The sequence below is a fragment of the Cryptomeria japonica genome, chromosome 7, assembly GCF_030272615.1.
Source record: "Cryptomeria japonica chromosome 7, Sugi_1.0, whole genome shotgun sequence".
NCBI lineage: Eukaryota > Viridiplantae > Streptophyta > Pinopsida > Cupressales > Cupressaceae > Cryptomeria > Cryptomeria japonica.
This window is the reverse complement of record NC_081411.1, coordinates 308,136,377-308,155,583: the sequence shown is the minus strand read 5'-3', so window position 1 is coordinate 308,155,583 and position 19,207 is coordinate 308,136,377. Positions and strand designations below refer to the sequence as shown.

Sequence of the window (19,207 nt, the reverse complement as noted above, 5' to 3'; positions counted from 1 at the left end):
ATTCTAATACCTGACCATAAACCAAAAGTTGTGGCACTAGAGATGGCCCTACTTAATGCTTCTGCCAAAAGGATAAATAGAAAAGGAGACAAAGGATCCCCTTGCCTAAGTCCTCAAGAGGAAGCAGAAAACCCTAACGAGGAACCATTAACCAAAACTGAAAAGCGAGCAAAAGATATACAAGAAAACACCCACTTAACCCAGCAGCGCGAAAAGCCCAGATGATATAAAACAACCCTAAGAGCCTGCCAATTGACCCGATCATAAGCCTTCAGCATGTCTAGCTTAAATATCATAGCTGGAACCTTTTGTTGAGAAATGGAGTGTAGAACTTCGTGAGCTACAATCACACCTTTAGATGTTTCCCAACCAAGAACAAATCCTCCCTATTCTAGGGAGACAATCTAGGGGAGGAGCCTAGATAGCCTAACCGAAATTGCCTAAGTAAAGATTTTATATAAAGTAGTACACAAGGCAATCAGACGAAAATCCGAGAACGAAGTAAGATTATCCACCTTCAGAATGATAGCAATAAGAGTAGTATTAAGCTCTCTAAGAATAGACTTATTTCTTCTAGATTCCTCCAAGGCTAGCAATACGTCATTCCCTATAAACTCCCAACACTTTTGAAAGAATAGTGCTATAAACCCATCCGGACCCGAGGCCTTCTCTGGATGCATGGAGAAGACTATCTCTTTTAGTTCAGCTAGAGTAAAGGGAGTCATAAGCTTCTTATTATCTTCTTGGGAAACTAAAGAGGGGATCAATTGCACAATCTCATTATCTAACGCAACTAGATCCGCTGTAAGAAGTGACTTAAAGAACCTAACAGCTTCAAAAGCAATCTCTTCCTCATCTACCAAATTGTTTCCATTAGAGTCAGTAATGCAAGAAATTCGATTAAGCTACCTCTTGAGCTTGGTCGAGGAATGGAAAAACTTAGTATTTCTATCCCCGTCGGAAAGCCAAAGATCTCTAGACTTTTGCCTCCAATAAATTTCTTCCCTAACCAAAGTCTCAGAAAGTTGAAAGTTCAACAACTTCAACCTATCATACAAAAGAGAGGACATTCCTAAAGCCATAATGATCTTTTTAATACAGTAAAAATATATAAAATTAATTTTATTTTAAATATAATTTTTTAATATATATTAAACAAAAATATTAATTTAAGCATTACATAATCTTATTAAATTTAGATTCAACCTCTGAACTACTCAAATACTTTCCCATTTCCCTCTACAAAATTCTAACACTAATTTGCTTTATATGCCCCAAACAATCTGAAAAGGCATTTGATACTACATATATACAAAGTAAATCAAATTAAAAAAATGCTTTATAGAATAACCTTGATCTGAGATTTTACATCAAAATCATATCTAAGTGCATGCAAATTACAATCATATTCTCATAATGCAAAAACAATTTATGAAAATACCCTTCAAAGTTTTCATTTTGATATACTCCATGAGATGGACCAGACCAGCTATCAATATAAGAAATATGACTTCTTGTATATTAATGTACATGCAACCCTGTCCATAAAACATTGAGGAGCTTTCTCTAGAAATGTAAAAGATTACAATAAGCCATAAATAAACAACTCATTGTTTGCCTTCAACCATGAAGAGTCATGAAGTCTCCTCTTACAATGATCATCTGATGATTTTAGAAATTATACCTAATGGTTATGTTATGTTCCTTGCGTATAACTGTTCAAAGTAGCAGTCTCAGACTTGTCAGGTAAAAGTTGACCAAAGGTTTTAAAATCTAGGAGCAAAGAGTGTAAGTGGTATTCAGTTAATAGCAATTTATATAAAATCTATATAGGGAAAAAGGAAAGGAGGTGTGTGTTTCAAGGATATAGCTCAGGCACTTCAGATCATCTAAAATAATATTTCTTCTGTAAAGGTTACTTGAACCAAGGTCAATAGAGAAGTGAAATGGGCTATTGTTAGGGAGACAGGATGTCATTTCAAATCAGACTATGCAAGCAAATGAATAAGCTTAAAGGCCATATTATATATAAATATAGTTACCAGGCGATGTGGATACTGCATGGGAAACATGGTTCCAACTCCCTGTAGTGGAGTTTCCCGATACACATTTCATGCTTGATCTAGCTCTGTATAGCAACTGCTTGTTTGGGATTCCTTGTCAAATGTTTTGAAAAATCTCTGGTCTGTGATTTGTCTGAAGTTGCCATCACTTTTATGCTGGCATCTACTAGATTCAACATCAGCAAGAGCATTCAGAAAATCTATGCAGGATGCATCTATGGAATCTCTGGAATGGGATACCAATCTACTTGCCTCCGTGCCTTCAGCATAAACTAGGCTGTTCAGCCCTGCATAATTGCAAGCGTCACTGTAATCAAGTTGTTCCTTAGAGTCTGCAGTGTTTTCCAAAGGTCCCTCTATGCAACGACTAAGTGGACACCATGGCAATTGAGAGTTCGCCTCCTGTGCTGAACCGACAAATGACTTGGAAGAACTGTTTGAAAGAGCAGGCATTAAGTACTGTCTTCTGCCATTGGGATTGCTTGCCTTCTCAAATGATGAGGAGTCCTCACCTGAAAATCATAGTTCATTTGGAAGACCCACTGAATCAGATAAATCATCCAAAAAACATTAAATGGTAGTACTAAATGTGAAGCTTACTTTCAAGCCAGATAAAGAATTAGATTTTCTGAAATCGGTCACAACATAGATAGAAGATGAGATATTGGCATATGACGCTAAAGTAAATTGAGTCAATTAAGGATTCGTTTCTTCCAAAGTGCACTGTCTTAGAGAAGATAACTTTTGGAAAAACTGCTAATTTTTTAGAAATCGACATGCCAGACTACTGTGAATGATCTATCATCAGGAAAAAAGATGTCAATTATGGATATCACTTGGGAGTTGCAACCCAGAACCTGCTTCTGGATTGGTTAAGCTTTTGCTGCAGGTAATGCCTTAGAAAACATTTACTTACCACCACTGTAATCTATAAGAAATTGTTAGGAGCCCAAGAAATTAACGGGAAAGTTAAGACATTATCTAGCTTAAAAAATGAAAAAAAAAAAATTTAAAAGCAAGATGAGCATTATGGCCAATGCCTGAAGTGATCCCAAATGAATGTTCAGCGAGACACCGAACCCGATCCTTCCATTGTTGAAGCTCTCCTTCTTTAGCACACAACTTTGTCTCCATTGACTTTAATTGCATGCCAAGCTCTGAAATTTTTTCTTCTTGTTGTTTTTCGAAAAGATCACGTAAATGCCTATCTAACTCATACGGTGACACACCATAGTTATCCACATCGGAAATCTTCAACTGTTCCATTGGAGACTTGTTTTCAGAACTACTATGGTGACCTGTCAAACCATTGGCACAAAGCCCACCCTCTACCATAGCAATTGAGGAGGACTGCAAAATATTAGACCAAGAGAAAAAATGAGTACATGTCTAGAACCAGGATATATGATGTATGCCTACAATATTACAAGATTTTTCTTCTTTTATAAAAGCAAAATGTTTATTACGTATGATTGCGTCAGATATGAAGGTGTGAACTATAAAGCAAACGAGCATCCAGAAAACAGATGGTAAGATTCAAGCAGAACACCCACTGAAAAGAAGCTTAGACTTCTAGCTTGTTAATGTGCAGCAACTGAAAATTGTTGTGAAATTAAAGAATTAAACAGCCACTCACCCTAATAATGACAATAAATCAGAATCACCTAGCTAAGATTTTAATGTTTGTCCATCGGAAAAAACAGCTTTGCACGACAGCCAAACTTAACCAAATTGACAATTCTGATGAGGATAGCCATACTTTCGATACTTAAAAATATCGATTATAATTAAAAGTTTAAGATACTTGCATTCCATTATGCCCCAATTCAAAATTCATCTTGCCAAAACAAGGTATATAAATAAATGCAGGACCATCTAGTTAGTGCTGGCCCCCGCTTGAATTCAAAAAGCAAATGAGAGCAATAAACTAAAATGGTAGTTGTATAACGCAAATCTGAAATCCTAATGAAATGGGAATATTGTAAAGCTATAGATCTTGCTCCCTTGGGCCAAAGGAGCTTCTAGATTGAAAAAGGAAAGCATTTTTGAGACACTCAGTTTTTGTAAAGAAAAAGGTTTGGCTGTCTTTCATAACCATATACAAAACATGTCTGCCGTTACCAAGCTTTAAGCTCCAAAAAAGATGTCAGACAAATCAAAAGTTTCTAGAGCTGATATAGAAGAAAACAGAAATTAACCAACATTGTCGTTGCTCCAAGAATCAAGACATGTTAAAAACATCCTGTAAATTAGTCTACCATTGTTAAATCTTTAGAAGAGAGCACGAATCAATTATGGGTAGTTAATGAGAACTTCAATCTATTTTTATCACAGTCAAGAAGGAAAATTTCTCAAATGTTTGAAGCCCAAGAAAATATGGCAAATTAAAAATTGACCTATTATTGAAGTAACCAATGAAATGATATTTTCTAGGAAAGGAAACAAATGGCATATGCAAATTGTAAAGGCCTTAGACAACTCACCTCACTAAGATCAAACATGTTTCTTTGATGGTTTGAGAAATTTGGTTCAACGAAATTTATTTGTGTGTTCTCTAGCATTGCTTGATATTCTTTGTCAAGCTCAACCATTCCACTGAGATGGTGTATAGATTCATTAGTGATAACACTTCTAGTATATGCATTCTCTTCGGATGGAGTTCCAACGGAACCAGATCCACTGTTTACACAGCGATATACATCCGTCCTTAGTTTGTCTTCTTGAAATGCAAGAATGTTTTGATGGCAAATACTCATGAACACATCAGCATTTTTCATATAGTTCTTATTGGCATTCACTTGTCCTTTCAATTCCTGAAGCAAGTCTGCTGTCTGACCTATTAGTAAAGACAACTCATCAATTTTCTGTTTTCCAGTGGAAATCATGACCATAACACCAATCCCTACTCCATAATTTAGCCATAAATCACCTGCAAGCAGAAAAAAACCAAAATAGAAGCTTTTATAAACTAAATAGAGATTATATCATTTATCTCCAAAAAAGAGAAATGATGTTTAGTAATCAAAGCTGTGATCTATAATAATAGAGCATTTTCTTTTGCATTTGTGCATTTCTAATGCATGGACTTAGATAAGCAGCACACAAATGCAGCAAATTGAAACACAACATTAACCATTCAATGAGCATCAGCAAATATTATCTTCCTTATAAATACTCTACCACAGTTGATAACAGTCACATGTCCTCACTTCTCCCCTGCTCTAGCAAAATTCTTCTATTCTTTTTAGTAGATACATTATACTTTTGATTACAGCCTTAATTAGTCCTCAGTTGTGATCCACATGCATGAATGCCTAACTCAACTTAGGCAATGGTTCCCTTGGGAGGGGTTTCTGTAAATTTTTCAGCAGGTTCTGCTGAACAAAGTTCAAAGAAATAGGCAATAAAATGGAAATATAGGCTCTAGTTCTATTACTCTTGTTGCTCAGTTTTCATAACTTTCTCTTTACACATTACAATTTGCTAAGCAGATGGGTTTTTTTTTGGTGCCGCATGATCCATTGTACCCTCTTTTTTTGTGACTAGCCTCTAAATTATTTTTACGGTAATATATAGCACTATTTCATAAAAAGAAAATCAGCTCTGCTACATTTGCTTGTAAGCCTGTAAGAAACTCTCACCGATATTTTGAGAAACAAATAGGCATATGAATTTAGCCAGAAGCATGTTTCTATTTGGCAAAATAATTTCTTAACTTTTACAGCCCTGGCTAAAATGCATCTGCCTTATAATATAGTCACTATAATCTTCCGTCCTTGCAACTCGTAAGCTCCGAACCACCTTCCCATTACAAAATAGGAGCGTTTAGCCCTTCTGTGAGGTTGTATCATTACTATCTTCTAACAGTGGTTGTGTTAGTTGTGAATGCCATAATAGAAATTACACTTTTTGATAAAATGTAAACATGACAGGGAAGATTTCAGATAGACCAGATAACTATCATGAAAAGTTTACTTGAGGCAGGATCAAAAGTCAAATTTAGGTACTGATCGCAAACTCCGCATGTCTATAGCTATTCCTAAGAACAGAAGAAAATTGCACTGTGCTCCTGCACTCTGTTTGCCAATGGCTTTTAAGTGCCTAAGTACTAGGGATATTCACTCCATGAGATTCAACCTTTACTTACACCTGGCCCTTGATATGATCAGTATCATTAAAACAACAGTGCAGGGCTCCCTGCACAACTGGACTTTTCCATAGGAGAGCATTTAAACTGTTTTACCTCAACCCATTGTACATATTGAACCATGACATAACATAAAAAATTTAAAAACCACATGATACAACACATAACTGCAGAAAAAATTAAAACAATCCATTCAACCATTAACAAGGATTAGTCAGAATTCTCTTCTCAGTAAAATTTTCTATATACAATAACAAGCATTAGGGATAACCCTCTTCTCCATAAATACTCTATATCCAATAACATGTAATTATGTTACTTTCTCCCCTGCGCTGGTAAAATCTATCCCCCCTTTCCAGAAGATATATTATGTCTAGTTTTTCACTTGGTAAATCTTTTTAACCCTGGATCACTTGGACTACTAGGGTTACGGGTAGTCTTATTTCACTAGGGATTCACTAACGTCAACCAATACTATCGATCGCATACTTAACTAGTCATGAGGAAAAGTGTACGCATGATTCTCCAGCTGAACTTACATCCTTCTGCCAACATGAAAACTACCTTTTTTCACTTTCCATCACTTTTTAGCATGTTACTCCTAACTACTGTAGGCAAAACATTAACATGTTCCTTCTCATTTTTGTTAATGAATTGAAAGCATCTAAGTACTAGTAGATTAAGAAATCGCTCAAATTCACCCAGGACAAGCACATGGCCTTAGTCATTATCAATGTCACTCCCTGCAGATGGAGGAGCTCCATATCAAGCATTTGATCACAGACCAAATGACTTATGATGAGAGAAAATAAAGAAAAACTGCACATTTCAGTACAACAATTCATCTAATATTAGAAACATTAACACATTTCGAGTAAAGAATTCCAAATCAGACAACCAATCTACTTTAATGATGTGCAAATGCCCCCCTTGTGTTAATGCAGGCCGAGGTTTGATCAACTGTGTTTTACCCAGAACCCACAGACCCAACAATCTGATATGATCTTGACTGTAGGCACTGTTGGCAAGTCACAACAATATCCAACAGGCCAAGCCTTTTCCAACTCAAACTCATGGAGATCAATGCATAGATTCAAAAGGGAAAAAAAATTAACAGTTTTGACTTGAGCTGATCTAACCAAAAAAAAAAATCAAAATTAGATAAAACCCATATTACCTTGGGGTTTCTGGCAGTGCTCAGCAACAATTCTAGCCTCCTCGATATCTGTATTATAAGGTGAGTTTAAAAGACAAGACTTAACTTCTTCTTTCTTTTGAGGAAAACAGTTACTTGTCTCTCTCTTTTTCTGTTTCATACATCCTGCAACATATCCTGTCCCTGCACCTATAGCGGCAAGTAAGAAGAGCTGCCACATTTTGAGTATTGGCTTCTACAGAACAAATCCACAGCTTAAACTTCAAGTCTGTACGATCTAAAACTCTGGGTGTCTCCTATACTACAAACTTTGCATGTTCCCTGGGGCTTGAGATTGGAGGTTTTGTTATCTATCAAGGATAATTACGTGCCTCGGAAACTGTGAAGACGGATACGACTAGTTAATTTTGGTTATCCTTAATTTTAGAGAGATGTTTATTGTCCTTTCCCAAATATATCGCTGTTTTTTTTGACAACAGAAAAAAACTGTACTGAAAAGGATAGTTATTTGAAGAACAGAGGATTTCCCTCGGAAACTGTAGATTCTAAAATTCAAAATCTCCTCAGACCGCTGTATTTGCCCTATTATTTCCCTCCTTTTCAGCAGAGTTCTTAGAAGTTACCGTCTTCTTTTACTAGATATGGTTGTGACAATGGCACAACGGTTACCGCGGAGAAAAAGTAGGTTATTGAGTTAGCCAAGCAAATTTTGATGAATAAATAGGAATCTTATTTTGGTATGTTGCTAGGGGAGGAGCACCACTTGAGCATGTATTAATTGTTGTGAGGGTTGTTATATTTTTTTGTTCCAATAATAATATAAATAAAAATTATTGTTTGAAACATAAAATATCAATTTTTGTGTGTTTATGCACCAATAGTTTTGACTTTAAAGTTGTTATTGTTAGGAAATGTACCAATAGTTGAGAAAAGTAACCAATGCACAAGTATTGGGGCCTCTTTTGCACACCTATTGGTCTCACTTTTTTGGGGGTTTTTTTGGACACCTTAACAAAAAGCATGCTGATGTGGGGCACCATACTTGATGATGTGGCCCCCAAACCTTAGTTATAAGCAAGGGACATGCCAAGTAAGCTACTCTAAAAAATTGGGAGTGATTTGAAATTTCCACGTAGGATTTTGAGAAGTGCACGTAGGATTTTGAGAAGCGCGAAGTTAGGGTGTACGACTACTAGGTCCTCTCCCCTAATTGAATTTTTTTATTCTTTAGTTTTGAGATTTTTAATAGATATTTTTGAGTGGGATTGAAATTTCTTTCATCAATAAAGTTTAATTTTGACATCAAAATTATTAGAAGGCATTTGGAATTTTTTTTGAATTAATAATATATATAATAAAAGATAGTGTGAGAGTAAATTAAGTTACAACATAGAGGGTTGAATATCAAGAGTGTTGTCACAATACATGATTACAAAGTAATATCAGTTTAAGACCAACCTACAAATTTAAGCCTTGATACCTTGGTGATATTATGAGCTTACATCTAATATCCAAATAAGATTCCAATTTATTCATCCAAAATTGCTTGGTTGGGGTGTCATGGGGGGGCTTGGGTTCTATTTTTGTGGAAGAGGAGAATTTTTGAATATTTAAAATAATTCACTGGTAAGAATGTCTAAACAAGGGAATATCATTGCAAAGACAACTTTTGCACTAACTGATAAGAATGTTTGATAAATGCAAATTCACTAGTAAGAATGTTTGAACAGGGGAATATCATTGCAAAGACAACTTTTGCACTCACTAGTAAGAATCTTTGAGAAATGCAAGTCTCTTAAACCATTTGCAATAAATTTATTCAGACCAAATTATAGCCTGCAAAAAGACAGGGTAATATGGACTGGTTGCAATTTGCAACAAATGCCAAGGAAAGAATCGCAAAAGATAGAGAATTCAAAGAACAATTTTAATATGCATTTGGTCAATCACTTAGTTGAATCCAGCACATTAGCAATGAATTTCCCAGTTCTATAACAAAGGATTTAGATTGATGGATAAGTCACTTGATTTGTTAAAGGAGATAAGTGGAGTCCAACAACAAGCGATGGACATGGAGTACTATGACTGTTGAGATTTGGATCTCATTGAGTCCTTGGAAGTTGATAAATTAATCGGTTTGGGAGATATTTTTTATCCCAAAGAATACCTTCTTCCAAAATAGTTAGCATCTCTTCAAATGGTTTAAGAAAATTGCATGCCTACCTTGAAGGTTGTCAAAGAAAATATAAACAAGTTACAAATTGCAAAGTTGAACATAATTCAATCGTATATTCTTATATTTAATTATAATAAAATTTATTTTCCCTATTACCAACTAATAGGAATGATAACCGAGTTCCATTGATTATTACTATTGCAACCAACAACATCAACTAATTAGAATTTGATGTGATAAAATGTGATGTGTTGACTGAGTTTAACTGATCGTTACTATTGTGTAGTGCCCCTCCCTGATTCATCATTCCTTTGTATGCATCGTTAGAATATATTGGCATAACTTAGACTATATTCTAATGTTTTGATTAGATGCTTATGGATTTATCTTATGATCTAGATGCTTCATTACGGAGATTAGACATATTATTTAGCACTTGATATCATGATTACTTGAGATGATGACATTCCTAGGTTATTGTGATGATGGATCACTCTTTGATGATTGATATGTACTCGTGTTATATGTATGATTCATGTCTTCTTATGTTGATTTGATGGCATTATATTATGTACTAACCCTATCTTATGATCAAGATGACTATGATATTTATTGATGTTTGCAAATGTCTTCTATTGCGTTCGTGATAAGGGACGATGTCATACCACTCATTTGTGAGCTCTGATATGATGTTGTGATTTCTTTTCACTTGTCTGATTATTTTATGAAATTATTTTATATATGTTGTTGTATACGTATTGGTGATGACAGGTTTGTAGGTACCAGACATCGACTCCACCTGGCTTCACAAGTCTAAGCGTGTCTTATCCCAATGGCAAGTTGATCGGAGTTGACATGAAACCCCACTCTATACTCTAGGCTTAGTTGATCACCTTTTCAGCGGTGTTTTGGCATAAGTCAGTGGCTAGTCTTGTGTTGGTATTTTCTTGCATCGAGTCACTTGTTATGTGTGTGTATGATTTATATTTAATTAATTAAAAGGTTAATATGGTTTATTAATGTCTAAATTAGATTATCCTACAATATGATAATAGGTTATTTATTTGATTTATTTTGATTTATTGTTTTGATTTATTTAATTATTAATTTATTGTTGAGATTGATTTATTTGATTTAATATAGTTGAGTTATTTGTTTATTGTTTATTATTGATATTTAATTACTTGTTATGGTTTATTAATTTATTTGCAACTTTAGTATTGCATTAATATTGTTTGTATAAACATGGTATAACATAAAGTTTACCTACCCTTGCGTGTGATTGGTTATTTTTGAATTGGTAGGTAAATAATAATAATAGATAATATATTTCTTGAAACTATACATGGTATGTAAATTATATTGTTTCTGGGAATTTTTTGATTGGTCGGATTTTCCCTGTAGTTTTGAGTTTGATTTTTATTAAATGGGCTTTCTAAGAGGGTTGTCGAGTTGATCATCCAAATAAATTCTAGAGTTGATTTTTTGATTTGGATCGGAGATTGTTGGAGATTTGGAGACTATTTATTCCACTGTAACTTGCACATTTTGTATGTAGTTCATTTGGATGGATCTGTGGATTGTATTTGGAATTTGAATAGCATTCATAATGTCTTTTTAAGGTTTTTGTTGAGCTATTAGGTCTCCCTTTTGATGTCATGTCTTCTAGGTGCTATTCTGAGCATTGTGGGAGAAAGAACTTTATGTTGTTTTCAGTTTCTGAGTCTACATTTTCATACTTTTGTATTCCCTCTTTGTTTTTTCATCATTCTAGACCTCCTAGGTTGAGATCATGTGTCATTTTTTACCCCTAAGTAGATTTGGGCAAGTACCTTAGCTATACGTGCTCATTTTACTGGGTTTTTGGCCATTTCACCAAAAACGCTACTGAATTCACCAAAAAATGCTAGCAAATGGATCCAAAATACTAGAGTACTTACCAAAAATGCCATTATGCATCCCAACAACACCACTTTGGAAACCAAGGGTGCTGATCAACATTACAAGAGAGCTAAACTGCTCTGGAGGTGCAGGGAAGCTCATTTTGAGCAATGTGAGGGACTTTTTTGGGTTTTGTAAATTATCCAAAGGCATTTGTGGTCTGTGTTGAGCTTCTCTGAGTTGTTCTTGATGTAATTTTATCTTTCATGATGTCTTTTATACTCCACTAAGAGGGTTTGTGCCTTATCGTTGAGGTGTTTCTTATGCATTGAATTGCTCCAACGAGAGGGAGAATTCCTTGTTGTTGAGGATTGTTTTTAAGACTCTAGTGGGATATGTTTTGCCTTGTTGTTGAGGATTTGGAAAGGATTTGGATTCATCTTTGATTTATGTTCATGTTTGTCTCTTTGATTGTTATGCATTTGTGAAGGCTATTGTTATGTATGAGGCCTTATGTATCCTACTTCGTGCAACATGTTCCTTATGATGTTATGAGCACTTTTATATCTCTTGTGGGCCTTCATTGTTGTGGTTATGTTTTTATTTTGAGGTATGTTCCACCCTAAGGTCTAGGTGCATGCTAGGGGAAGTGGGCTTCGAAGTGAGTGACTGGGATTGCAAGGGGGTAGACAGTCAGGTTACCCGGGGTCTAGATCGTCGGATATCTCATTGGGAGTTTGACTTTGTAATCAAGTGATAAATTAATATAATAATTATTTGGGTTGGGTAGCATAGTTCATATTAATAAGATAAGAATTGGTTGGTGACCCCTTTACCTTGCTCAGAGGTAGTGATCCTGGATAGGATTGGGAAGGCCTTGGAAACCCAGGTAAGCTAATCTCCCTTACCCATTTAAGGTTGAGATGGATTCACATGTGCATCTAGGATAGTTGTGACGTGTGCCCAGGTTCCCATTTTTCACATGTGATGACACTCTTTTCCCTACATGTAGGTCCCAGTGCCTTGAGCCTTGTTTTGATGTGTCACCTCTGGAGGGTTTATGTTTGGAGGTTTCGTGTTGGAGATTTAATTTTTTGCATCTTGTATTTGTTTGGTGTTGGTATTTCCTTTGGATTGTTAGGTGTTAGCCTAGATCTAGAGTGTGAGTGGGATCTTGTGTCATCTCCTAGCACGGGGGGTGGTTCCTTTGGTTCCACATGGTCAGGCGGTTTGATGCCTTCTTCCATTGGGATGTGCTTCGTTGGATTCTCTTGCATTGATGTGGATATTTTATCTCTTCAGCTATGGATTGATACTGTAGGTGCGAAAATCTGATCTGAGATCTTATAAGAGAAGATTCAGATTGATCAATCACCCAACAATGAAGTACCTACAAAGAACATGCATGCAAACCCAAAATCAAAACTGAAACACACATGCATGCTACAAAATCCTACTGCATTACCCTCCTATTTCTCAAGATTTCATGTTAAAAAATTATTGCTCTTAGATGCATTTCTATGAAAACTATGATAAAATGTCTCAGATTAAAGATGATTGCAAAGAAATGTGAAAGTGAGCATATGAAAGAAAGTAAGATCAAACTGAAAAAATGCAAGAGCTTGAATGCAAAAATCATGGATCCCAAAATGGGAGAGGGGCTCTACTTAAATAGGCTTAAATAGGCATCTTTGGGTGAATCTAGATTATGGGATGAATGTGGGATAAAGAATAGCGCTTGAAAGTTTAATCCCACATATGTGAGGTGGGTGCAAATAGATAGATGGAAAAGCACAAATAAGCAACATAATTGCTCATGCATATGTTTATGAAATGGATAAATGATATTATTATTAAACATATAGATGAAATATTAAATGATAAATGGTAGAATAATGATATTATTAAATATATAGATGGAATATGAAATAATAATAATAATAATGAATACATGAAATGATTTATAATAATATTAATGAATTAATGATAATATTAATGGGTATATAATGATATTAATGAATAAAATGGATAATTGGATAAATTAAAATAGATGAAATAATGATAGATTATGAAATGAATTCACCCAGGTATTAAATGTTAAATTTTATGTGTCTACATTTTTCCCCTCTTTGAGACAATGCAGCTTGTTGCTTTGTTTCAAAGAAAATGATCAACAAATATATGTCCCAAAGATATCCTGGTAAGGATGGTGATCGACTGGTTATGCCCCCTCGAGAGATTGATCGAACAGATTGATGGAGATTGATCTCTTGATAGATTATGAAAATTAAATTGGATGATTGATATTGCGCAAGTGATTAAGTTGAGATGTACATTTGATAGAAATGCACAGATGATGAGGCATAACTGAACAATCGCTAGAAATGAATAGTATGGCCAGGTTGATAAGTTGATTGAGTTGATAGGGATTGATGCTAGTGCAAGCTAAGGTGATTCAATGATTGATTTTATTGATTAACCCAGGGGGCATTGAGATTGCAAGAAGCAAGTTGATCGATTTGATAAAGCAATTAAAGATTCAGAGACATGCATTAGTTGGATAAAGCATTTGATTGATCTCACTGCAATAAAAAGAATGAAGAAGATGATGGAATAAATAATGAAAAAAGAGATGAAAGGGGTGATGAAAGAAGAAAAGTGATGAGAAAGAGGATATGAAGGTGATGAGAATTCTTATGCTTTGGAAGTGCTAAAGTCATCATAGAGCTTATTATGGCAAATGGAAAAACTCATTTGGATATAGATTAAACCCAAATGAATCATCATACCAATTGCATGAAAGAAAACATGTCAGAAAAGAAGGATTGCCTCAGTTTGCATCAGACTATTATGTCCTCGATGATCTTAAATGATCATGTCATAAGATGAGTCATCATATTACTAAGGAACAATCCACAAGAAACAAACAGGTGAACATGCCCCATCCTCGTCTTTCTAGTCAAAGACATCCTAGAGATAAATCTCTAGTCAAAGACATTCCAGAAAAGCTAAAGACATGTCACCAAAAAAGAAAATTTGAAACAATCAAAAGAAAATAAGCAAACAAACAAACAATATGTTTCATGTCGAATGATTTTTGTTCACAATTAATGTATTTGGGTTTATAAGTTGATCAGATGTTGTTATGTTTTCTCAATCATGATCTCGTCACGTCATGAGTTCATTGAAGTGCAAAGGTGCATGCTTGTTTGAAGTGTTTGTGTCATCGCAACGTTTATTATATGTTTTTGGATTTTTATGATTTTTTAGGGTTTTTCATGTTTTAATTTTTTTATGGTTTTTTTCAGGACATTTTATGATTTTTAGAGTTTTTTATGATTTTTTTCAAGACATTTTATGATTTTTATGATTTTTTTCAGGACATTTTATGATTTTAATGATTGTTTCAGGACATTTTATGATTTTTAAGATTTTTTTAGGACATTTTAGAAGATAGTTCCTCTGACTGTGAGATGCCAACTATCCCAACCCACTATTAAGGTTGAGGAGATGCCCCATGAAGGATAAGACTAGTGTATTATGCAAGAGCAATGTTGCACATAGAGTATGCAAAACAATCCACAAGGTATGATGGGGGGTGGGAAGGCGATTCTCCAATGGAATGGTAGATACGGATAGGGCATGACCAAGTAGAGTACGGAAGGAAAGAGGAGCCAAATCTCTACGCATGGCACAGGTTGCCCGGTTTTCACCATGGTACTTGCCCAAGGTGCTTGTTTGCCAGGTTTTCACCAATGGACGAATTTATTTTTCTTTACTCTTTTTTTTTTAAAAACTTTTTTCTGTCATGAGGTGCCTGTTTGCCAAGTTTTCACTAGAGTGACGATATTTTTTTAGGATCTTTTTCTCCTTTTTTTGTATTTTTTCAAGATCGATTTCTCATTTTTTTGGTATCTTTTCAGGATCTATTTCTCATTTTTTTGTATCTTTTTAGTATCCATTTCTCATTTTTTTGTATTAAGTATCATAGAACAACATTACAAAAAAGCTCATTTTTTGTTCATTCAAGCATCCACGTTACAAACTTATTACAAATACCAGCTCCTTTCGAGCAAACTTATTATAAATACTAGCTCCTTTCGAGCAAACTTATTACAAATACTAGCTCCTTTCGAGCACCAAACTAGATACAACAATTGGAAGACCAAGGGTCACAACTTAGAAATCCACTTTAAACAATGTGACAAGTACAACCAATGGAAGACCAAGAGTCACAACTTAGAATTCCATAAAGGTGTCCCTCATGGGAGTTGAACTTGAGTCTCCACATTGAGAAATCAATGCTTTAACCAACTAAGCTCAACCCCCTGGACTTTTTCAGGATCTTTTAAAGAAACTCTCTGAAATAATCAGGCGTAAAACTTGCGAAGGTGAATGCTATTGATTGGATCTTGAAGTGGTTCACCCTTAGGAGTTACCAGCTGATATGCTTCTAATCCATACATAGTAGTGATAATATATGGACCAAGCCAATTAGGTTCAAACTTGCCCTTGTTCTCTCTATCTTGTCGGTTCTTTAGATTTTCTCTGAGGACAAGATCATTAACCTCAAATGCACGATATCTAACTCTATGGTTGTAACTTCTACACATGTGTTGTTGATATGCTCTGAGGTGATCAAAAGCAGTTTGTCTTCTTTCATCCAACAATTCTAAGTCATGCAAGTGGGAGACTTTGTAGTCTTCATCATTGATCAGGTTGTGCAAGGAGACCCATAGGAAAGGTATCTTGACCTCAATGGGAAATATTAATTTATCACCATAAACAAGGGAATATGGAGTGGCACCTGTGGGAGTGCAGACACTCGTGCGGTAAGCCCACAAGGTGGGGTTCAATTGGATATGCCAATCACGACCAGATTCATTAACCATCTTTTTGAGGATTCTAAGGATGTTTTTGTTACAGGCCTCAGCCCGACCGTTACCTTGAGGATAGTATGGTGTGGAGAAATGGTGTTGGATATGGAATTTTTTGCAAAGCTCATAGACATCTTGATTCTTGAAGGGACGAACCATTATCAGTAATAATGGAAAGGGGGGAACCATACTGGCATATGATGTAATTCAAGATAAATGTGGCAAATTTTTTTCCAGTGATATGGGTAAGAGGAACGACTTCAATCCATTTTTAAAAATATTCAGTAGCGGTGATGATGAATCTGTGAACTTTGGATGAGAGTGGATGGATTTTGCCCACGAGATCGAGTCCCCACTAACAGAAGGGCCAAGAGGTGATAATTGGTTGCAATTCCTACATTGGCACATGTATCAAGTCTCCATGTATCTGGCATTGCTTGCATTTATTAACAAACTGATAAACGTCCTTCTCCATAGTAGGCTAGTAATAACCACTATGCAAGATTTTCTTAGCTAGGGTAGGATTGCTCGAATGTGCCCCACATATACCTTCATGCACCTCTCGCAAGGAAGTGTTGGATTCATCATGCTCAAGACATATAAGTAAGGTACCATCAAGACCTCGATGATATAGGGTATCAACTAAAATGACATAACAGGAGGCTCGACGAATAAAAGTTTTTCAGGCTTTGATGGATAGATCAGGAGGTAAGGTATTATCATGTAAATAGGCATAAATATCTTTGTACCACTAGGAATTAGGACCGACGATGAGACATATAATTTTAGATTGTGGTACATTGTAGGCAGGCTCCAAGAGCGGTTCAACCAAGAACTCATAGTATTCGACATTACTTGGCATTATTACAAGGGAGGCGATTGTAGTCATTGCATCAGTTGCTCTATTGTTGTCTCGAGGAATTTGCTCAAATATGATTGTGGTAAAGTAAGCCTTGAAATCATCCACCATTCTCTTGTATGGCATAATTTTTTCATCTTTTATCTTATAATCATCATTAACCTGTTTGATCACTAATTTGGAATCACCAAGAACACGCAAATCTAAGGTTTTCCATTGTACAACCATATAGAGTCTAGAAAGTAATGCTTCATATTTTGCAATATTGTTTGTACATGGAAACTATATCTTATAAGCCTTAGGTATGCAATCTCCTTGCGGTGTCACAAAGAGGATTCTAGCGCCAGAACCACCATGTGTGAAGGAGCTAGATCAAAATATAGAGTCCAAAGATTTGAAGATTCCATGTTGAAGATTGACTCATCTGGTAATTCTGTGATAAGTGGATGATCATCTGTGACTGGAGCATCAACGAGTTGATCTGCTATAGCTTGTCCTTTTATTGTTTTTCTTTCTACATACTCAATGTCAAACTTGCTAAGAATCATGACCCATTTTAGCTAGTCATCCTGCAAGAGCTTCTTTACTTAGAAGATATTTAAGTGGACTAATTTTTGCAATGAGCTTTGTTTGGTTTGTAAGCAGGTAATGTCATTATTTCTGTGAGCCAAAAACTACAACAAGACACACTCTCTTAATAGGACTGTAATTAAGCTCATATCCCATTAGGGTACGACTGATGTAATATATTGCACGTTCTTTTCCTTCAGAGTCATGTTGCACCAAAAGTGCCCCCAATGTTGTAGCAGTTGTGGATATATATAGTAGTAAAGGCTTATCATCTACAGGAGGCACTAACACTGGTGGTGACATTAGGTATTCTTAGATATGTTTAAAAGCTTGTTCACATTTGTCATCCCATTTGAATGAAACATTCTTATGTAGCAAGTGCTGGAATGGTTGACATTTATCTGCTAATTGTGCTATAAAGTGGCAGATAGATTAAAGTTTTCCTTATAAAGATCTCAACTAACGAATATTCCTTGGTGGCGACATCTCAAGTATGGCTTTTAAACTTTTTAAGGATTAGCTTCAATTCCCTTAGATGAGACTATGTATCCAAGGAGTTTCCTAGAGGTTACCCCAAAGCCACATTTCTTCAAATTTAATCAGACTTTATATTTTTCCAACCTTGTAAAGATTTTATCCATGATTTCTAAATGCCCCTTCCTGGTGTACGATTATCCAAGCCAAATACGTGTGCATCATGTCATGAAAATAATGGGCATTGCACGCTGATAAGTAGCTTCGACATTCTTCAATCTGAAGGGCATGACGTTCCAACAAAAATTTCCCCAAGGACAAGTGAATGTTGTTTTGATTTGATCCTCAGGAGCAATTTTGATCTAATTGTAGTCAGAGAAACCATCCATGAGGGATAACATCTTGTGTCCTGCTGTAGAATCCACTATCATGTCAATATTTGGAAGTGGGAAGTCATCTTTAGGACAAGCTTTATTTAAATCTTTGAAATCTATGCAAACACAGACACTCCCATCAGGTTCTAAAACTGGTACCAAATTTGAAATCCAGTCATCATAATCAACAGGCCTTATAAATCCAACATCTAGCAGCTTCTTTAGTTCTACCTTTACCAATAGTGCCACATGGGGATGCATTTTTCTCAATTTTTGTTTGATAGGTTTTGCCCCTGGTGGCAAAGACAAGTGGTGCATAACCAAATCGGGACCAAGGGCCAACATGTATGCATAAGACCATGCAAAATTAACTTGTCTTTCCTTGTAAAACTGGATATGCTCTATTCTTTCTTCAGGTGTCAATGATTCTGCTAGATGTATAATCTTTGGTTGCTCTTTTCTGCCCAAGTTTGTTGTTATTGTTTTCTCCACTAACATAGATGACTTCTCATGATATGATGTTAGGGGAAGTGTGTCAAGCCTTCCATCCTCAGGTGCCTCATAAAGGTTTTCACCTTCAGATACGCCCTTTATTTTACTTTTTTTGGGTCTAATAGTGTTGCGAAATGG

The 19,207-nt window shown here is 35.5% G+C and overlaps 1 protein-coding gene across 1 annotated transcript; it reads right to left on the bottom strand.

Annotated features, from left to right (window-relative positions):
* Positions 1 to 1,496: 1,496 nt before the first annotated feature.
* Positions 1,497 to 8,003, bottom strand: LOC131039874 (uncharacterized). Its single transcript, XM_057972727.2, has 4 exons — positions 7,388 to 8,003; positions 4,547 to 4,992; positions 3,104 to 3,413; positions 1,497 to 2,575 (listed from the first exon to the last, which is right to left on the bottom strand). Exons 1-4 carry the CDS (start codon positions 7,584 to 7,586, stop codon positions 2,112 to 2,114), a joined length of 1,419 nt encoding a protein of 472 aa, XP_057828710.2. The 5' UTR covers positions 7,587 to 8,003; the 3' UTR covers positions 1,497 to 2,111.
* Positions 8,004 to 19,207: the final 11,204 nt, after the last annotated feature.